The following is a 21149-nucleotide window of genomic DNA, read 5'->3' as shown; positions in this document are numbered from 1 at the left end:
GACATGCCAGATGCACAGTGGTAGCTGTCTCCGCCTGCTAATCCTGTAATAACATGCTGGTGACCAAATTCAATGGCCCTGCGCGGAGCCTCGAAACAGCTGATTGCTGAGTAGGGAGGAAAAAAAAATAACCCAGCGAATCTCGTTGCAGCTCTCTGCTGCATCCCTATCCCACAATCCCTTGCACCGTTTGCTGCAGTCTTTCTACACAGGCTGAGTGAGAAAAAGATGTGCTAAATAAAGATTGATTGGTTTGAATCCTGAAGGGGTCTCCCACTCGTAAATGACCCGGGGGAAAAAAAAATTCATGACGACTTCACTGGGCCTCCTCTTATTCTTCCATTTTTCTTTCCACCTGTCCTCTTCATGGAATGGAGCGTCATTCCTTAGAGCACAAAATCTGTTGTGCATCTAAGAATGACTATGCTGTGATAGGGATTCTTAAGCAGTTTTACGCGTGAGGCTTGAAATATTAACAGATGATGGTTTGTTCGTTTGGATTACTGCGGAACTGCAGCTCCGTCCCTGCAAGGATTTTATCCTCAGCACTGCACTGATTAAGCTATTTTTCTACAAAGATGGGTAGGTCTAAAATGCTCAAGTTTGCTCAGTGTTATTCCTGGTGGCTGCTGCTAGGTTGCTCCTTCTGTTTCGGCCCCCGATCGTTCATTATGCTTCTGCATGCTGTAAGAATGAAGAGGGTTGCTGTGTTTTAAACAAGGCACCAAGCTGATTGCAAGAGTGGGAGAGAAAGGAATGCAAATTTAGCTTATCAAGCCTTTTACACAAGTGGACTGTGTGGCGGTTATGATTATTAATTTGCTCGGTGTGTTCTGTATCGGCTAATTTTGGGGCTGCTGCTAGAAATAGCTTGAATCTGTTCTTTATTCCTAAAGACTGTGGACAGGCGATATATCTGTTTTAAGGACTTTTAAGCCCCAGCTCCCCCAATCCTTGAAGCACCATTATTGAGGTTCCCCACCCTTTCTTACGGCTCTCAAGGCCTAACCGTTCCTTTGGAAACGTTGCCATTGGAAACCTGTTCATTCATAATACATGAATAGACCCTCTGGGTTGTGAATACCATTGATAAGAGGAGGATGAACAAGCTGCAAGCAATTTGTTCTCCTCAGGCTGTACTTTCAGGCGAGTTGCAGCTCTGGCTGGGTGGAGTTCGGTGATAGCGTGTATCAGCAACGGAGAATTCTGTTCTTTTAGGAATAAATCCTGGGAACTGAAAGACAGTTATAAGTTTTCCCAATGTCTTTTTCTTGGCCGGGCCACGGAGACGAATAGAGAATTCGGTAACCATTGAGGAATTCCAGAGCTCATTTGAAGATATATGTAGCAAGGGTGCACTTCCCTATTACATGGCTCTATTTATCTGAAACAACTCTTCTGGAACTGTTATTTGCTGTACCCTAACATTTTTTTTTTCCCTTTTCTAATACTATAGGAAGTTCTTTTCATATGGGTGGGGCCGCACCCTGACTTTCGTTCCCGAAGGCATGCATGCATCACAGGGCAAGGCTTTCCACTAGCTTAGAAAGCCATTGTTTTCTGCTTTCTTTGCTGTATAGTATATTTTGAATGAAAATCGATAGTCATATCTCCAAGCAGAAGGAAAAAGAACAATGTTACTTTGGGGGTGACTGGAAAGGTAACAACCGTTGAGCCTCAAAGGGGTGAAAAAGGGTATACATTTTGGAAACCTTTTCTGCACTTGATTTAGCAAACCTGAACTGGGTTTCCTGTGTGTGCTTCTTATAGATAAATGGGTGGGGTTTTGTGTCGTTTGGTGCAATGTTTCACAACCCTTGGCTTTGCATGTTTAAATTATGAAGTGTAAATACACGGAGAAGTGATTCTCAGACTTATTTTCAAAGCTCATGCTTCAGCTGCTCTTTATTAGATTGTGAGACAGAATGAACCTCCAAAAAGAGTTCTGGCAGTTTCCGAGCTGAGAAGATGCTACTACAAAAAAGAATGTTTTTCTTGTAAAAATAGTCTTGCGTTGCAAAATCTCCCACTGCTAATGTATCTGAAACTCACGGTGCGGTTTTGAGGAACTGCAGTAAATCAGAATAAATGCTGTCTTTGGCGAAATTCAAAAGCATCATCTAAAATCTCTAGCTTTTCCTAAAATAGTCTTTGATTGTACCGTTGCTTTCATTGAGTCAATGGGCAAAATCATCCTCGTAGCTACATCACATTCATCAAAATTGCATCGAAGGTGGAGTTATCTCAGGAAGGCTGCAGAATCCTGGAAATTCCATACTAAAAAAACCTTTTAAAATGAACCCTTGTTCATTTAAAGTTTAAGTAAGAAGTTATTGTACCAAGTAGTGGCCAAAGCTTGAAATGTACTGATAAAATTCTGTTTTCAGGTGCATGTTTTAAACCTGATTTATGTGAGCACAGGGGATAAATTACAATCATGGCCTGCTGCGTTCCAGACAAAACAGCAAATATTAAAAGCACTTATTTCTGAACTGTTAATGGTTTCTTTCACTGACAAAGCTTAAAGCGTGAACATTTGAAAATTAAAGTGACTGGAATGAGCTTTGTGTATGAAATGCTAAGAATCACTTGATTTTGCAATGAGATTGGGGGAATGTAAAAGACTAAGGTGAAGATGAGATGAAGTCGATATGAAATTTTTTAGGCAGCAGGATTTTTCCTTGTATAAACACTGTTTGCTGGTGTAGCTGTACTTGGTGGCGGAAAGATGAAATTACAGAAAATACCTGGTTGCTAGAGAACTTTCTTCTGTTAAATGGCAGGCAGCATTCACTGGAGACCTTTCATATCTTAATTACAATTTTTTTTTTTAAATAGTCTGTGCTTAGTCTATAACAAAGAAATTACACTGTTCATAACAATATCGCTGTCCTTCTTATCAAAGAAGTCCTCCTGCTCCTGATTATCTTGTCTGTTTTGTTTGGGTCCCAGCCCCTAACTTTTGGGTAGGGAGAGTGGGAGGCAAACACAGCTGCATCAGTGGTGAAATGAATTTTCTTTTGAAACACATGACTGACGTTCCGCATGTTATACTGCCAAATGCATGAATACATTAATGCATATTTTATAGTCTGCTCTTTCTACTCCCATCTGCTAGATATTTTGGTTCCACTTCTTGTAAAGCCATTTTTAACTCAAGCTTTTAAAAAGTAACACAGGTTCCTAACTGATCTCATAAGGTTTATTGTCTGTGATTTATGGCATGTAAATACATGAAATTAATTTGTGTTTATGTAATATTCACATTTTATCTTACTATGGGGAAAGAAATTAAAAAAGTGAAACAAATGATCAATTTTGAAATCATGCATTTTTGGGTCATGAACAAACGTTATGTTTTACAAGTATTATAGCAATTTTTAACCTTGTAGATTCCCCTTTCTTGGAAAAAAAGGAAACAAAAGGGTCCGCCATAAGTGTTGTGCATTGAATTACATGTCGGTTACTGCTGTTGGGTACGTTAATTGTGAATAACTTTATGCTGCTGTACTTGTTAGCACAGAGGTGATTCCCCAGGAACCTGTTATCAGGGAAGTCAGTACAGCGTGTTCCATAATCGCTGTCATTGTCCTAGAAATAGCCACTTGCTCAATGTAGTAAGTAAACCATACCTGTACGGCTCAGGAAGAACAGCGTGAGTTCAGCTCTGCCAGATTAGTGTGCCGTGCATTCAGTACAGGAAGAAGATCTGATGTAACACTACCAATAAAATACTACTTGTCACGCAAATCATTGTGGAATTGAGTGACCTCTGAATGAGTGTGATCAGCACCGAGGCAGAGGGCTTGTTATTTTTGTCTTGGAAAGCCTGAACTGCCCTCAAGCCAAATATCAAATTGTCTGAAATGGATGACTAAAAACTGGGGTAGGAAATGTTTGGGGAAGAAGTTACTACCTCAGGAGTGTACCTGCAGTGACAGAGCCCAGCTGGGCTCGCTGCTCACACGCAAGAGGAGTCCTTGTCTCGCCGTGGGTGCGGGAGGGCTGGCAGAAAGTGCTGTGACAGAGATGCTGCGGTCGGCTCCCCGGGGATCCAGCCCACTAGAAACACTGGTAGAGAGGAGTTCTTGCTGGGCCACCCTGCTGAGGCCTTTGCTTGTCAGATTTTCCTGAAGTATTTTAGCAGGCAGTTTACTTTTCTCTGAGGTTGCTTCCTTCCTTTTCCTCCCGTCTTCTCTTTCTGCATATTAATTCTGTTGGCTATAATCTGTACCTCCAGCTGAAAAGAAACTAAGTTTTTCTCTCCCTGTGCTTTTTTCCAGGACAGGAGGAGTTCCAAGCTGCTGGCATTCCTTTAACATGCGATTTTAATTCTGTCAGTCAGTAGGCTTCTTTCTTACCCTTTTATTTCATGATTTGTATGCTAGAGTTATGAAGAGTCTTCAGTCCTAGAAACATGATTCTTACTACTCTTTCTGCCTAGAATGCCATTTTTCTTGCATTTATTATTTGGATGTGCTTCATGTATCCTTCACCCTACCTTTGCTCATTCTCAGCAGCTCTCAATTGCCTCTTCTTTGCTCAGTTTCTTTTATCGTGAGGATTTTCACTTCACCTACCTCACCCCTGTTGCTGATGCAGAATTTGAGCATTCCCTTCCCAGGGGCTGGCTGGTTCTGGAGTTTCCTTCTTGGGGGCTTCCTGTAGTCCAAACCTACCATATCTTTGGCAACATCAGCACTGATAAGGGAAAAAATTGTTAGGTGAACCATTTTCAAAATCTGTCAGAGATACAGCCATTTGACTGGTTGGTACAGTTCCAATTTAAGCATTTTGCCAGCGTTATTGTAGACGTAAGAAATCCCATGTTTGTTAGCCCTGGCTGAACCTACTGGCGCAAGAACGTTTTTATCGTGAGATTTCTTTAAAAACAGACAGCCCTGTAACTTTTTCAGTCTAGAGGCAACACGCCTTTCCAGAATGCCTGCTCAGACAGGTGTTATGGGAGGTGGTGTAGACTTGGCTGACTCTTTCCCAGGCTCTCATCTAAAATAAACCATTTTAGAAGTTTAATTCTTCACTGTTTTGGTTTTATATGGAAATATGAATTCCTGCATAAGGATGAAACATGAGCAAATTAGTTGCTGATTTTGTTATTTCATGGAGTTTATAAGCCATTTTTCTTCTTTTCTTCTTTTCCCCACCCCACTCCAGCAGCGTGCAGGGTAGAAGGGAACAGGACCCATATGTCAGTGGTCTAGGATGGCCAGTGAAGGCTCCAACATCCCAAGTCCTGTGGTCCGTCAGATTGACAAGCAGTTTCTGATTTGCAGCATATGCCTGGACCGTTACAAGAACCCCAAAGTACTTCCCTGCCTGCACACTTTCTGTGAGAGGTAAGTTCTTTCCTCGTGCTGGTAACTACGTATTTGTGTCATGCAACAAGCACAGAACAATGCATCCTTTAGTGGACAGGGACTTTTCTCTTTACTTGTAAAGGTCATGTTAAGGCATGATAAAGTCTGGGAAGGCCGGAGAGGCAGGGATGGAAACACTGCTATTTGTGGCAGGCAGGAAAAAGAGACAGCAGTGGAATATTTGGAATATATTCCCTTTATGCAAGAATAAATGAAAAGTAAATCCAATGAAACTAATGAATACAGTTATAACAATGTGAAAGGTGATTGCAGTCAGAGTTTGGACCTCAAATTAATGGCCTCAAATTTATACCGATTAGCCTATAATTAGAAACAATAAAAACCTTTCTTTGTTGATTTACTAAGCAGCGAAATAATTATCCCATCCTGTCCAGGGGTTAGACATGATATGTACATTATTAATAACCTGTGATTAAATGTCTTTATTATTCTGCAGCTTGGTTGACTGAAGTGGAAAAATTCTCTGAAAATAGATGTGATAAAACAGCAACCTGCCTTCTACTGTATTCAGCTAAATGAATTGAATATACATAGTGATACTTTAACGTTATATTATCCATCAAATGGTGGAGAAGATACAGCATCTGCAGAAAAGTTAGCTGAAGAATTATTGGTTAGAGTTCTTTATCTGATGATGGGATGCAACTCTTTGGATGCATATATTGAATGGCAGAAGAATTTTAATAAATGGTATTTTGTGTGAACATTTAGTTTAGGAGATTTCAACCTCTTAGTTAGAATTGTGGTGTGCATATCTAATTTTGCCCAGGGTGCAAGAAAAATTGTGGATCTCTGAGTGTGTCAGATGAAATGGTCTTTTGTAGAAGAATAGGAAACCCCAACTTTACTGAAGTCAGCAGTGAAACTCTCACTGAAGTCAGTGAAGTCAAGATTTTCACCACTATGTCTTAAGTTTCTTGACTTCAGTTCATGTGTAAATCCTAAGGTCAGCTTCTGGTTTTCACTGTAATCCTCTTACGCTGATCTGGTTATGGAGAGAGGTTGGAAGAACTCCTCCAATGTACTGCTGATGTACAAAGCCCAAGCTCTCCTTTCACAGGGCCCTGTAGGGGGTCAGGAGGAGGGCTGCCAAGGGAGGATGAAGATTGGTGCAAGCAAAGCCCTTGGAAGTGGATAAGAGCTGTGTAGCTGTGCGAGGTCACACTTCTTGGTTGGCATCTCATGAGGAATGTTAGACTCGTGAAGAACTGCATTCTGCAAAGCTTATGGGACTATACTGAATTGCTAATTGCAGTTGGATGTTGCATGCCCAGCAGCTGTTAACTTGATTTTCAAGGTCAAAAATGGCACTACCTACCACCTAGACCAGTCTGCTGCATATTGTTGATCACAGAACTTCTGTGTCAGATTTATATTCTCTGAAACTCAGTTCTTCTTAAAAATAAAACAAAACAAAACTCTTAAACAAAACAAAACCCACCCCCCAATCAAACAAAAACAAACAAAAATCTTCCCGCAAAACTCCCCTTAACATAAACTGTGATAACCCAGGACATGCTTCTCTATGTAGTAGAGAGAGCTCTGTTGATTCTGGCTAACTGCCAAATAACTTTCCTAATTGAAATAAATGGAAAAATTTCCATTGGTTTCATTGGGACCAGGTTTTAGCTCTGAAACACTAAACCCACAGATACAAGCTAATAAAGGAGGTTCTATTGGAAAAACCAGGGTCAACCACTAGGTTAGTCAGACACAAGTTCAAATACTTGGTGCAATAACTTCATGTCTGTCAAACTTTATCTGATAGTTTATCATTTTTACTACCCTGTGAGCAGGATGCAGTACATGTCTGAAAGCATGGATCCACTCTGCAGAAATATCTCAAAGAAAGGCACATAACTGTTAAAATGATATCAGCTTATTGAACTTTTTTCATGTGGCAGAGAAAAAAGGTCTAAAGGAAAAAAAAATCCCCATAACCACTTTTACTTCTGAAGCCTGGCGATGTACCTTTCTTTTTATAAGTAGGGGTAACACTATTTCAAACCAGTTCTTAAACTGAAGGGAGTATTTTTTCTCTTTGATGATATTTTGCCTCTCTCTTTCTCTCCTTCCACCTCCCTTCCCCATAGGTGCTTACAGAATTACATTCCAGCTCATAGCTTAACCCTTTCTTGCCCCGTGTGCCGCCAGACCTCCATTCTGCCAGAGAAAGGGGTTTCTGCACTCCAGAACAACTTCTTTATCACCAACCTGATGGATGTCCTGCAACGAACGCCGGACAACAGCATTGAAGAGTCCTCCATCTTGGAGACTGTCACCGCTGTTGCTGCAGGCAAACCGCTCTCCTGCCCCAATCATGATGGAAATGTAAGTGAGATGAACTCCTGTGATACGTACAGGTACTGATACATACTGACTGGTCTCGTTTGTCATGGATATTTTGTTCTAAAAAGATAGTGGGGGAATTGGAATCACACTAGTTCTTTGATTTTATAATATGTCAACAAAAGACAAGAGATTCTTAAAATTAACTCAAATGCTCTTAGTGGAGCATCTTAAAGTAGTGAGGATATTATGTCATCTTACCAATCATTGTGGATGATACTGTCTTTCAGCACATTTGGTCAAAATTTTTGTCCTGCAAGCGCTGAACCTTGTGCTTTTGCCTCTTTGGGATGGGTTTCCATGGCTCTCTTATTTGTAGATTCAACTGTTGCCATGGGAACATGTGGGCTTGTTTAGGCAGTATGCGTCAGGGACCTTATAAGTTTAACTGACCTGCACACTGAGGCAGTACCAAAAGCTATGTGAGCCTATTAACATGGAGCCAAGTAAAAGGGTGTCCTAGCTCAGGATGCTTCGGGTCAGCACAGGCTAGAAACAGAGAGCTTCGGTGTATCCTGCAGTGTTTTGTACATCTCATGTATCAGTCCTTGGAGGCTGCTTTGTTTTTTTCCCCCACCTACTTTTTCTGCCCAGCATCCCTCCACATACACCCTCAAATCATATCAGTGTATTCATTGGCAAGTACCCCCAACTGAGTAAGTATCCTCGGATTACTACAAGAACAGCTCTAACTCTGCTTACTTCACAATTTTCAATGTTAACCTGTGTGGTTTCATGGTAGGTATATGAGCTCCTGTTTCATAGCCAGGCTTATGCAAACATGTAAGTAGACCACGTTGCAAAGCTGAGCAATGCTGTGTTGTAAACTGAATGCTGTGCTTCTATGCAAGCCAAGAAATATGTGCCAGTATTTCTGGGCATGTCTTATTTGATACTCAGTTTAGGTATATAGGTGGTATAGGAATAATTCAGCTGATAGATAGTGATTACTGTTACAGAGGAACAGCTCAGTTCCCTCTCCTTTACTGACCTGCTGCAATTAGGTGGACTTGTAGAACTGATTTGCTGTACAGTCTGATTAATGAATAACTGGTTTAACTTTTTTAATGTGTACTATACCTGTGTGTGTGTAGTGGTTACTGATTAATACATTCCTAGTTTTTATTTGCATTTTATTGGCTCTCCTTAAAACGAATCGGAGTTCTTTTCTGATGTAACAATTGTGATAGGAGCCATTTGATTGTGAAATGCAGAAAAAAGTCAAAATGAGATGTTACTTGTTTTGCATTTTACATTATCAGCTTAGAAAAAAAAACTGGTTTGCCTACAATTAAAAATATGTCACCTTATACCTCTCTGAGAACTCCTTTCTAGGGAAAGGTGGGTCTGTAAGTCCTCTAAACCAAACTTACTTGGCTTGTCTTGAAACATAGCATGCCTTTTAGAATGCTGAGTAATGTGTGATGGGAATATCTCCTCGTTTCAGTAAGTTTCTGGGAAGGTTGAGGACAGGCTGAGGGTGACTCCAATTTAAAGCTTTGTGAGCTAGGAAATTAAAAGCTAAAGTGCACACATTAGTCCTTGTGATGGGAGGAGCTGAGATGAGCTTTGGGGAGAGCTGCTTGAGGCTGGCCGGGTGGGTCTGGCTGATGGGCAGGGTGTGCAGGGCAAGGTGCTGGGCACCTTACACCTGAGGAAATGGGCTTTTGTTGGCTTCATGGGTACACAGCACAAGGGCACTGTGTGGCAAGTGCCTGGCTGCTAGCAGCTTTGCTGGGGGCTTCAGGGAGTGAGAGAGGATTGAGGTGGTAGCTGGAGGAGAATACCTTCACAGAACCAGCAGTCGTTCTGCATTGAATCTTCTCTCCGTTAGTTTTTACATATTGCTTGGGGGAGGGTCAGACACATTGTATTTTTACTATCAAGGGAAAAATTTGCATCGAGTATATTTCATTTAAATATTACCAGATTTTCTTTATATTAGCTTGGAAATAAGTTTGCGTTTAAACAAGTTTTTTCAATCTCTCCAGCCATGCTGGATTTAAACCTCTCTGATTAAGACCAGATAGAAACTCATGCGCAGATACTTTCTCATTGGCTTGCCTGTCTGCTTGTAACTTAGCCTTCCTCAGGCCACGTAGATTAGATACTTTCCTTTCCAGGTGGTCTCTTATTCCCACCACTCATATTTTCCTTATGTGTGTGCACATCCTATTCCTTCTGCGCACATCCTCTCATCCTCTGTTGTGGCATCTTTGTTGTGCGTGCTCTTATGAAAAATGAAACTTAGCTTGTAGTATCTTAAGGTGAGAGATGTTTTCTTGTGCTTGAACTATAAACAAATGCTTCCTCATATTCACCCAACACAGAGCACAAATATATGTTCTTGTTAAATTGGGGTAATAGGGCACATACGTTACGGAACTTTTGAACCTAACAGAAGATTTTTATCTTCTATCTACATATTAAAGGAAAATTGGCTTTATTCTCAGCTGCTAAACACCTGCAGCTCTTGTTGGATGTAAGCATCCTGGTTTGGAAACATTGGTCTATCATAACTTAGGGACCAGGTACAACAGCCAAGACAGGGAAGCTGTGAAATTGTACATCCATTACTTCATAATATGTAATGAGTGGTGTAGCCTCTTTGCAGTCACCCATCCTGAAAAGTCCATGCTTGGGTTTTATTTGAATTTGAAGTGAAAGCCAGCCTGGAGTCTAGGATCCGTGCTTTTACAGGTGCAGTATGTTTTCTGCCTATAGAGTGTAACAAGAGAGCATACCCAATATTAAATTAAACGCTTGTGACAAGAGAGCAATGCCTTATCTCTGACTAGCTTTTTCTCAAAAGCTCATAGACTAGCTTGGCAACTTGACAGGTATAAGATCTTGTCTAGAAAAACATTTCCTGAACTTTTGCAGGTGTTGCTTACTGCCTGTATGCTTCTCTTAGAAAAATTAAGAAAGCACCTATCCTTGATATTCTGGTGAAATGACTTCATAACATACCTTTTAAACCTTGCTTTTTCTCACCTCTGTACTTCCCACCATTGTCACTTACTCGTGTATCCCATTAAAGTGTAATCTAGTTTTTTCTGTACTCTGCAATATTCAGTGTGTCATTGAATACTAAATACAAAATTCAGAACGTCAGAGTTAGATTCTTAATGAGCATTAAAACTAATAAACTGAGCTCACTGCTGGTGAAATTTTGTTAATTAACATTTAATACAGTTAGGAAGCAATAGGGTGACTGATACAATAATATCTGACTGAATTGGGAAGTCATACAAGAGTTTTGGGTGGTTCACTTGTATGTATCTTGTTTAAGTCATGATAGTCTTACAAAACTTTTAAAAAAATTTGCTTAAAGCTTTCAGGTTTTTACTGCATGGGTAAGGCAAAAGCTAGGACTAGGGAGAACAAAAGCCCACATTCTAAATTTTACCAGATATCTGGGAAGTGCCCTCAGGTAATCCAAACTTATATTCTTCTAAAAGCCCAAACATACAAAGCTAAGGTACACATTAGCCCTGAGACCGAGGAATTAAACATGTGTGTGAGATGAGGAAGAAGGCTGGCAAAGAGCAGATTCATCCTTTTCTCTGGACTGCTGTTTTAATTCAAACAGATAGAAAGCAGAGGATGAACAATGTGATTATTCAAATGTGATTTTAGATAAGGGGGGCTTGTGATTGGTGAGAGCCATTTTCTCGAGACCTGAACTTTGAAGGTCTGGAATTAGTGTGCTTTGGCTTTGTGAAATATAATTCAGAACTACCTGCATCCTTGATTATGCAAATTAAAAAGTTTCTGTAAATTCAGTTAAATTACAGTAGTGAAGATATGCATGGGTCTCTAATTAGATTACTATGCTGAAATATGCTGGTCAGGTTTAAGGTGGGAGTTAGTGGATGGGATTTCAGAACCAGTGGGTATTAATTCACATTTCATTACAGCTGATGGGAATGTTCTCATTGACCAGTGGAAATACACCTGAAGCCACTGTTGGATGCCATAGTATATCCTGCCCAAGAGCTCTCTGCAATTTGGAAAGGAGGGGTTTGGGCAAACATTTTTTTTCTGAGATATTTTGTGAAGCAAACCTGTTATCATGAAAAGCTTTCTGGGAATGTCACAAAATGTGATGCCCATGTTGGGCATTGAGGGGAGAGAGGAAAAGCCAGTAATACATGTGTGTCTGTAGTTAGAAATTAATCTTACCTGATTAAGAAATGCTAGACAAAATGTTAGGAAATAAGCTTATTTAGGCACTTGAAGCCTGAATCGTATTAATATTAGGTTTTCTTTTTCCTTCAGCTATGGCACAAAGATTTTAATGGGAAATGAAAGCTGCCTCACTCAAAACATTTTGAATTTGACTGAAGCAAAGATGACTATTTCTATGCAGATATACACATTATGTCTTTGTGGTCTGCTTGCTATTACCATTCTAGCTTACGTGATTCTCTGGTGCTTGAATAAAGAGGAAAAAAGTTGATTAGGCTAAACTTTAATATGCCAATGAGATGCTTTCTTTCTATATATGTTGCTGCAAATATAATGTTTATTATGAGGTGTTCAATAGGAAACAAATATTAAATTATTCTAAGCCTTGTATGCAAAGATAAAAATATTTAATAAGTAAAGGGCTTGTTAAAATATCTTGAACCTAAGCATTAAATTGTGAAGAGGCAGAAAGATGAACTTTAGACATTCAAAAGAAATGAAATTTTTTGACCATATAAAAAGACTTAAGAGTTTCTTAATAAAATATTGTTAGTTTTGGTTGTTTCTGGCTGCAAATTTTTTAAGTCTTTGAAAATAATTTAAATCCTAAACTCTGTTAAACTTATTTCATCAATGTACTTTAAGACTGTGTCACATCTTAGTGCCTACCAAAGTAACTATCAGGCCTCAGAGGATCTACTACTCTGAGACTGCTAAATTAACAGTGACTGGTGTAGTGTTGATGGGGGTTGTCATTGTTCAGAAGGTCTACTTTTTTTTTTTTGCGCTGATATATTTGATCTTACAGTTTATTTGGAGCAGCTTTTAAATTTTCTCTAAAGTGGCTTACACGAATGGCCAACAAATGACTAAACCCTCATTGCATGTGAATCCCGTATCTTGTGAATTGAGATAACATAGAAGAATGGGAATAAGATGGAAAGAGGCTTATCAGAGGAAAATCCCTATTAATGCTAATAGCCACATGCAAATCATGGTTCTTACTTCTCCCTCCTAATTCTCAAGATGTTTTGGAGCAGCCAGCTACTTTGCACAGTGCTGTTATAGATCCCTTTGCTCACCTGAAAACAACCATTTTGTTCTCAACCAACATCTCCAGCACAACGGTCTTTGTGCAAGAGGTCTGATCGCCAGAAGCATCAGCCGAGTTATTCAAGATTCTGATGCTGTGTTCTGAATGCCAATGTCTTGCTTTGATGCATATACTACGAGCTTCCTTATATACTTGTAATAAGCCTTAAGTGTTTTGTGCTCAAGGACTTCCTAGCTGTAAAAGAAAGTCTCATGCCAAATTTGTGTATATATGCATTATTTTAACTAATGTATGATTTTGGGCACAGCGCTTTTCTATTTCTTTCCCTTCATGAATATATTCAGAATTTGGGGTATTTATTACATGTAAAGATCCTTTTTTATCTTCAGAGAGCATCTTACTGGGTACATAACAGTTGAAACAATCTCCTCCTCTTTCAAGTGTAGATCAGCACTCTTCCTGTAATCTCAGATATGAGGTTTTGGTGGTTTTAAGGGATTAGTAATGGGATATGGAGATTTCTCCCTGCAGCAGGTTGGTTCATTTAGGGTGCTTTTCTCTAGCAAATAAACATGCTGTTTGGTGAGCCTCCGTTGAGTTTATGTTCCTTGGCCCTGTTACGAAAAACAGCCTAAGTTTACACTTTCTTTGGCAGACCCTCTGGGGAGACTACAGATCGAGTTAGTGAGGGGACTTGGATGCCCTGGTTTTTTGAGTTGTTTCATGGAGTACTTGAGAGAGACACCAAAACTTACTATTACACAGTATAGAGATGATGTTAAGGCCAGCCTTGAAATCCAGCATTCTGTCTCCCAGGCTGCTGTTCTGACACTTTCTGATAGAGTAAAATGCATTCAAACCAGCATTTTGATATGAAATATATAAGAATAACAGCCACCTTTTAGGCAGTAAATTATTGGTGTCTAAGAAAGGAGAAACTTTGTCTCAGAGCTTGGATAATAACATGAGTTCAAGACCCAGCAAGATGTGCTTTGAATGATGTTACTGCTGCCATGTTTGAATTCAGAGCTGTGCACTTTTCCAGGTGATGGAGTTTTACTGCCAGTCCTGCGAGACAGCCATGTGCCGGGAGTGTACAGAAGGAGAACATGCAGAGCATCCCACGGTACCACTCAAGGATGTGGTGGAGCAACACAAGGCTTCCCTCCAAGTCCAGTTGGATGCTGTCAACAAAAGGTATGGAGACGCCACTGATTATTGTCCTTTTTCAGTTCTGCCACTGGCTTCCTGTATTACCTTGGGTAGATGTTTTAATCTGCTGGTGCCATGGACCTTTACCTAGAAAACAAGGATAGTGAGGCTAGCATAAGGAAAAAAATCCATTGAGTGTGATGCGCTGAGGGATAACAGAAAAGAGCAAAAGAGTCCCATCTGTTTTTCACAAACCAGAAGCCATTAGAAATGCAAGTGTCGTCCAAAGAAGGGGCATAAAATGTTAAGGAGAAAAGTACTAGCCAGTCATGAATTTCATGATAAATTAATAGTACCGGATGCTTAAAAGACTAGTACAAACACTATGGTGGCAGAAAGGCTAAAAAAAAATAAAAAGTGGGGTAGATCTAGTTGTATCTTTCCAAGTAGATATATTTGCATAATGGACAGAGGATCCAAGGCTTCCTTGTTGGAAATGCCTGAAGTCTAATGGATTTCCACAAGGGAGGGCCCTAGCTTAGCCTTATTTTATCAGACCAAAACCACTATGTGGTTATAAAAGGAATGAACTTCTGGGAAATGACTGAGTTTAAAGACAGCCTGCTGATGAGATTGTTTCATCAAAAGATATCAGGGCAAGGGCCAATGTTTAATGACTTTTGAAACAGCAATCTTTGTAATTTAATCCCTCCCTCAGGCTTCCAGAGATCGACTCAGCACTTCATTTTATATCTGAAATCATACACCAGTTAACCAACCAAAAGGCTAGCATTGTAGATGACATTCATTCCACTTTTGATGAACTCCAGAAGACTTTAAATGTGCGAAAGAGCGTGCTGCTTATGGAACTGGAAGTGAATTATGGCCTTAAACACAAAGTAAGATGCATGTTTTGTTTCAGTGAAAAGCTATTAATTTAATCGGGCAGTTTTTACAAATGATGCAGGACACCAGTTTGACAAATTGTGTGTGAGACCCAGAGGAGAACTTTGTTTTCCTGAAATCAAGTGCTGCAGAGCCTCACTTGTGGGTGCCCAGCCTCATAAATGGAATCCAGACCCTGTATGGGCAGGTAGCCCTTTGTGCATGGTGTGTGAGGATCTAAAATGGCCAACACACTAAGCAGACGTCTGCTTAAAGCCAACAGGTTGATGTGCAGATGACAATAAAGGAACACCAAAGGAAAGTCTGAAATCCTTGGGCTGCAATCCTATGAACCACCACCATGAAGATACAGGCCAAACAATTTCTCCTGAAGAACTGAACAAGGCTTACGGTTTTGCTTTAAAGCACTGTTTTCCTTTCAAATGCCTGGTAACATATTTCATGTTAGATGTCACTGGATGGAACACATAAAGAACACATAAAGATCTCACTTTCTCAGAGGAATGCAGGGAGCAGTAAATTCCAGAACTGTATTCACGCTTTTACTTCCTATCTGGATGATCGAATCTTGCATTTTTCCCCCTGTATTGTAGACTAAGCTTCAGAGGAAGAAAACAGAAATCTGCCTTTTTACAAAGAGAAGCCTGTAGCCTGATGGGTAGGGTTTTTGTTGAGGATTAGTAAGTCTGAATCAGGCAAATGAAAGAATTTAGTCCTTGTCTTCTGGGCATCAGTTGTCTGTTTTATATAAAAGAAAGATCTCTTCCCTCAAAGTAACCTTTAAAAGAAACTAGCATCGACAACTGGCATTTCAAGAGCGCCTGATAATATTGGCATCTTTGGGCATTCTCTGTGATTACTGAGCAGCTTGAGCATCTCCAGATGTCTGAAGTGGAGGAATGCTGTATTCCTGGATCTGGAACAGGCTTGATCATTAGGAAGGTATTGAACTGCTGGGGCTGTGAAAATGGAGGAATTCTAACGTGCACAAGATGTGTACTTTCAGGTACATAGGGAGCCCAAAACCCTAGGGGCACAGAATTTAGTCATCTCCAGAGCTAAGTAGCAGCTGAGGACCTTTTAACATCAAAAATTTGGACTTAGATCCCAGGTTCATGTAAACGTATCCAAGATATTACAAAAACTTATTTTCTTAGCAAGCAAATATACTCAGTGTGTCTACAAAGTTCACACAAGGTGGAATATGATGTTAAATTATCTTATTGTTGTTTAAAGGGATTTAAAATAGTTTAAAAATTATTTTGGGCGTTAGAGAACCAAATTTTTACAAAGCTACACGTAAGCAGTAAAAGAGGCATCTCCCCTGTTTGTATAAAAAAGAGTGATTGGAATTGGATTTTGTTTTTGAATGAATTGTAATCCTGCAAAATAATTTAAACCCAGTATTCCATCATTCTGATCATGTACTTTGCAAAAATGAAAAAATGAAAGGGTTACACGTTACTAAAAGAAAGTTGGCAATTCAGTTTCAGTTGTCCAATGGACTGAAAGAGGCCTCGTGTAAAATACTCTAAACACATGTTAAATATTAGCTATGGTAGGATTGAATATTTTCCATCTTTGTAATGAAAGAAAACTATATTGAGAAAATAATGCTTTTAAAATGTAGCTGCAAATTGTTTTCTGCCTCAGTTTGTGGTTTGTTATCCCAAGCATATAGGTTTTTGTCATCCTGGGACTTTATTAGCTATGCTATCTGTTTAACTACTTATGTCCTGGAATAAAGACAAGGCAGATTAGAAATGCCTTGTATTGAATCCTGAGACATTTATAGATGCCTAGAAAAACAGATAACTTGAAATTTCAGTGTAGTCTTTAAATTTGTTCATTCTGTTTTGCTTTCAGAAGATTTTGTGTTGTTATCACTTTCCCATATCAGTAACTCATCAGCCTGGATTTTCTCCAGTGGGTGAAAAGCAGATAGCTTTGTAAAATTCAGAAGAAAAATGCCCTTAGAATGCAGTGTCATTACATGGTGTGTCTCAGCAAGGGAGGAGTATCTCATAGCAATAAATACACCCAGTCTCTAAGTTTACTTTAAAATCAATTGAAATGTTTCAAAAATATTTACTTTACAGTGATCATCAACAAAATAACTTCTCTGATCCACAGAATTCTAGTTCTTTTCTGTAGGAAAAACATACCACATGTGTGACTGGGTACTTTGGTTTGGGGATTTTGTCAGTGGAGAGTGTGGGGGGTAGCTGGAATGTACAGGCTTTCCTGACTGTCATGAATTTCTCTGCTAGGTTGTTATAATTCAGGGATCCTTTTTCCAATTCATTGCAAAACTGGTTTTAAAAAAAAAGTTAGCCTTGTTCCCAGCCCACACCTAACAATTTTGAGGTCAATGCTGTTTTAAGGATTTTAGACTGAGGGCCAGAACTGAGCCTATAATTAAAACTCTTTCTCAGTCTTAAATATAGAGTAGCTACTTGCTGAATACCAAAATTTCAGGCTACTCAACCCTTCCCAATATCCACAACCCATCCTTTATGTTTTGCTTTCCTGCCTGCTGAAACTGGGGAATCAACTTACCCGCTTCTGCTGGGGAAACTTTTCCTTTCTTCACTTATTTAGGCCAGGAATCACACTTTTCTTCAGGATGGATGTACAGATCTTGAGAGTGCCTTCTTGTCCATCTCCATAGAGGAGTAACCCAAGGTTTCCCTTGGCTCTGAAGAAATAGTTTCAAGAAGTTTCTTGCAGCCTCCCTTATTAATGGGCCTGATGACCCCAAAATATCTCTATCTCTGTGCTCATAGCTCAATTCCCAGTAACTATCTCATTAATTGTGACAGCTGAGAATTAGATGGAGCAGGGTTCAAACTTCTACAAGACAAAGAGGTGGGGCAATAATTCAATCTAGTGTGACAGTGGATCTGTGAAGCCTTGAAGACCCAAAACAGGGTACATTTTTTGTGTTGTAGCATGATATTCCAAGAACATTTAGCAATCAGTGTGGTACTTGAAAGAAACTTTAAAATAAACTCTAAAATAAAGCACTATAAATTGGGTTTCTACAAAAGGCCTTCAGATATAAAGCATGCTACATATTGCTAGGATAGTTCTTGTAACATGATGCTAATCTGGTGTTTGGTAATGCACACAGGTCCTCCAGACACAGCTGGATACCTTACTTGAAGGACAAGAAAGCATTAAAAGTTGCAGCAACTTTACGGCCCAAGCCCTCAACCACGGCACCGAAACCGAAGTTCTGCTGGTGAAGAAGCAAATGAGCGACAAGCTGAATGAACTGGCTGAGCGGGACTTCCCGTTGCAGCCACGTGAAAATGATCAGTTGGACTTCATAGTGGAAACGGAAGGCCTGAAGAAGTCCATTCACAATCTGGGTACTATCTTAACCACCAATGCTGTTGCCTCTGAAACAGTTGCCACAGGTGAAGGACTGAGGCAGACAGTGATCGGACAGCCCATGTCCGTTACCATCACAACTAAGGACAAAGATGGGGAGCTCTGTAAATCTGGGAATGCTTACCTCACTGCTGAACTGAGCACACCTGATGGGAGTGTAGCGGATGGAGAAATACTTGACAATAAAAATGGTACTTACGAATTTCTGTATACTGTTCAGAAAGAAGGGGACTTCACTTTGTCACTGAGACTTTATGATCAACATATCAAGGGCAGCCCGTTCAAACTTAAAGTGGTCAGATCAGCAGATGTGTCCCCTACCACTGAAGGGGTTAAGAGGCGTGTTAAATCTCCTGGCAGTGGTCATGTGAAGCAGAAAGCTGTGAAAAGACCTGCGAGCATGTACAGCACTGGCAAAAGAAAAGAGAATCCCATTGAAGATGATTTGATCTTCAGAGTAGGTAGGTGACTTGTCTGCTACCTATTGACATACTTAAAAATAGTTCAGGGAAACTGGATGAAAAAATCTAGAAGTTAAATTATTTTAAGGTTAAAGCTGTAAGTAGAGCAACCTGGTAATACCTTTAGGCCTCCTGACTTTTGTTCATATGTAAATTTTAAAAGCACATACTTCAGGAATTCTGTTTGCAGCAAATATTTAATTGGAATTTGAGTTGAGAAATGCATGCATTTGATTTGGGATAAAATATTTTACCACCTCTTCTGTACTCTATTGGGCATCATAAAATGAAAATATAATAAGATCGATGCTTCAGATTAGATGAAATTACTTCTTTAAAAAGTTGCATGGCAAGAAGGGAAGTAAAAGAATTCCTTCTCTAAAACTATTGCCCTAAAGATTAATCTAATTAATTAACCTGGAACTCTACATGCTAAATCCTGTGGTCATATATAATTATTTCATTATGTCAGCATAGGACAAAATTACAATTTCCTTTATTTATTTGCTTTGTTCCTCCAAGATCTAAATATGTTTGGTTCTTTATATAGTGTAATGTTTTCTCTAAATCTGTGGAATGCTAATGCTTGGTAAAAATATAACATCTTGGTGTCATTTACTGTGATTTTCTTTCAGGTCTTTTGATGTACTCTTTTTAATAATAATTCATCATTTAAAAAGTCTGTGCGATGGGGTATTGTACTTATATAATATCTGCTTATATAGTTAGAAAATAATTCTCACTTTGCACAACTAAAGAAGAAAGCAAGTTAATTCTTAATAGGTACAAGTCAGGTTTTCAGCAGTATGTGTTACCAAGTTTGACAACCAGTTGGCAAGGTGGCTTTCCCCTTTGTAGCAGGGAATGATCCTGGAGTTTTTTTTAGTAATTCTATTGAAAATTCATCTGGACACCATTTGTCAGTTGGTTAACCCTGTCCATCTGATTTCTCATCTGTCAGTATTTCAAATAGATTCCTTGCTTTGATAGAGAGTACGTGCAATAACATAATGGTTTTATATCACAAAATGTATTCAGCAAGCGTGCTTTGCTTGCTGAAAAGGACAGTACAACGAAAGCTTTGGATGAAGCCACTCATAAAATGACCAGCCTTTCCCAGATGGCCAATGCATTTCCTAGTAAGGTAAATGACCCCATAAATATTACAACTCAAAGCATTTTTTACAGAGGCAATGATACCCAGCTTTACTGTTGCTAAGGCTAAATTTTACGGTGTCTGCTGAGTCAAAAGTTAGAAATATGATGTAGAACAATTTATACTGAAGTCGAGCCAGCCCTACTAGGCAATAACCATGCTTTATTGTCCAAAGCTGGTAGGCGACCTTTGTTAAATTAGTACCCAGACATGGCCCTTCCTCTAGCAGGAGGGTGTTCTTTTTGCAAAAGCTATTGCTGTAATCACCACTGGCAGAGCCCCTGATAGCAATCCCATGGGGAGAGAAGCCCTTACACAGGGCAGAGAGATCAGCCTCAGGCTCCTGGTGGAATGGAAAGGGGCCTGTGACTCTTCCCAAATGCAGTTTCACTGCTGGTACTGGTAAGAGTGGCAGAGGATATGTATAAATGTAGCCTAGATGTTTTTTGGGCCCTGTTTTGAGACAGGGTTAAACAAAACAGTTAAGAATAATGTCTGAACCCTGTCTAGAAAGAAAACATCTCTCTAATCTCTTCTGGAACATGTTGTGTGCTAGACAGAGAAGGGGCTGGATGGACAGATTCAGGCAGAAAGAGTCTGTGGGTCTGCAGCAGGTAGGAGCAGGATAGGAAAGCCTGCACAGGCACACTGCGCCTGGGAGTAACAGGGGACCTCTGTTACCCATTGTGGCTGACACCTTCACTGAATGCTAAGCCCTCTTGTTCATATATATCAAGCATTAATTTGTACTGGTGTGGAAATCATAGATCTAAATACTTAAAAAAAAAAAAGACATGTCCTGAAATTTTTAAAAAACTGTTAATATTCTTATTATAAAGCTTTTGGTATGGATTAAAGTGATTTCAGGTTGTAATTTCTGCTTCTGTATCCCTTGCTTCTAGTGAGCAGTTTCTAGCCTGACTACCAAACAGCAGTATGGCTCTGTTTTTTTAAATATTCTCTCCAACACACCATAAACTCTAAAAGTCTTAAATGTTTTCCAAAAAGTGCAGTACCCTTTCTTTCTGTTGTGATGCAATTATGACCACGTGCTTTATTTTGGAGTTCTGCCTCCTCCCCTTCTT

General features: G+C 39.6%; 1 protein-coding gene across 8 annotated transcripts in view; it reads left to right on the top strand.

The window, feature by feature from the left end:
* Nucleotides 1-21149, top strand: part of TRIM2 (tripartite motif containing 2) — a 73662-nt gene that overhangs the window by 27817 nt on the left and 24696 nt on the right. For all 8 annotated transcript variants that reach the window (XM_075149477.1, XM_075149476.1, XM_075149475.1 and 5 more), the window contains exons 2-6: nucleotides 5176-5357; nucleotides 7493-7730; nucleotides 14039-14190; nucleotides 14864-15044; nucleotides 18185-18908. In XM_075149477.1, the coding sequence (XP_075005578.1) occupies nucleotides 5224-5357; nucleotides 7493-7730; nucleotides 14039-14190; nucleotides 14864-15044; nucleotides 18185-18908 (1429 nt within the window). In that variant the 5' untranslated portion in view covers nucleotides 5176-5223. The remainder of the gene's footprint in view (nucleotides 1-5175; nucleotides 5358-7492; nucleotides 7731-14038; nucleotides 14191-14863; nucleotides 15045-18184; nucleotides 18909-21149) is intronic.

Source organism: Calonectris borealis, chromosome 4, assembly GCF_964195595.1.
Source record: "Calonectris borealis chromosome 4, bCalBor7.hap1.2, whole genome shotgun sequence".
Lineage (NCBI taxonomy): Eukaryota > Metazoa > Chordata > Aves > Procellariiformes > Procellariidae > Calonectris > Calonectris borealis.
The sequence above is the reverse complement of the archived record's forward strand: the minus strand, read 5'-3'. Positions and strand labels throughout refer to the sequence as shown.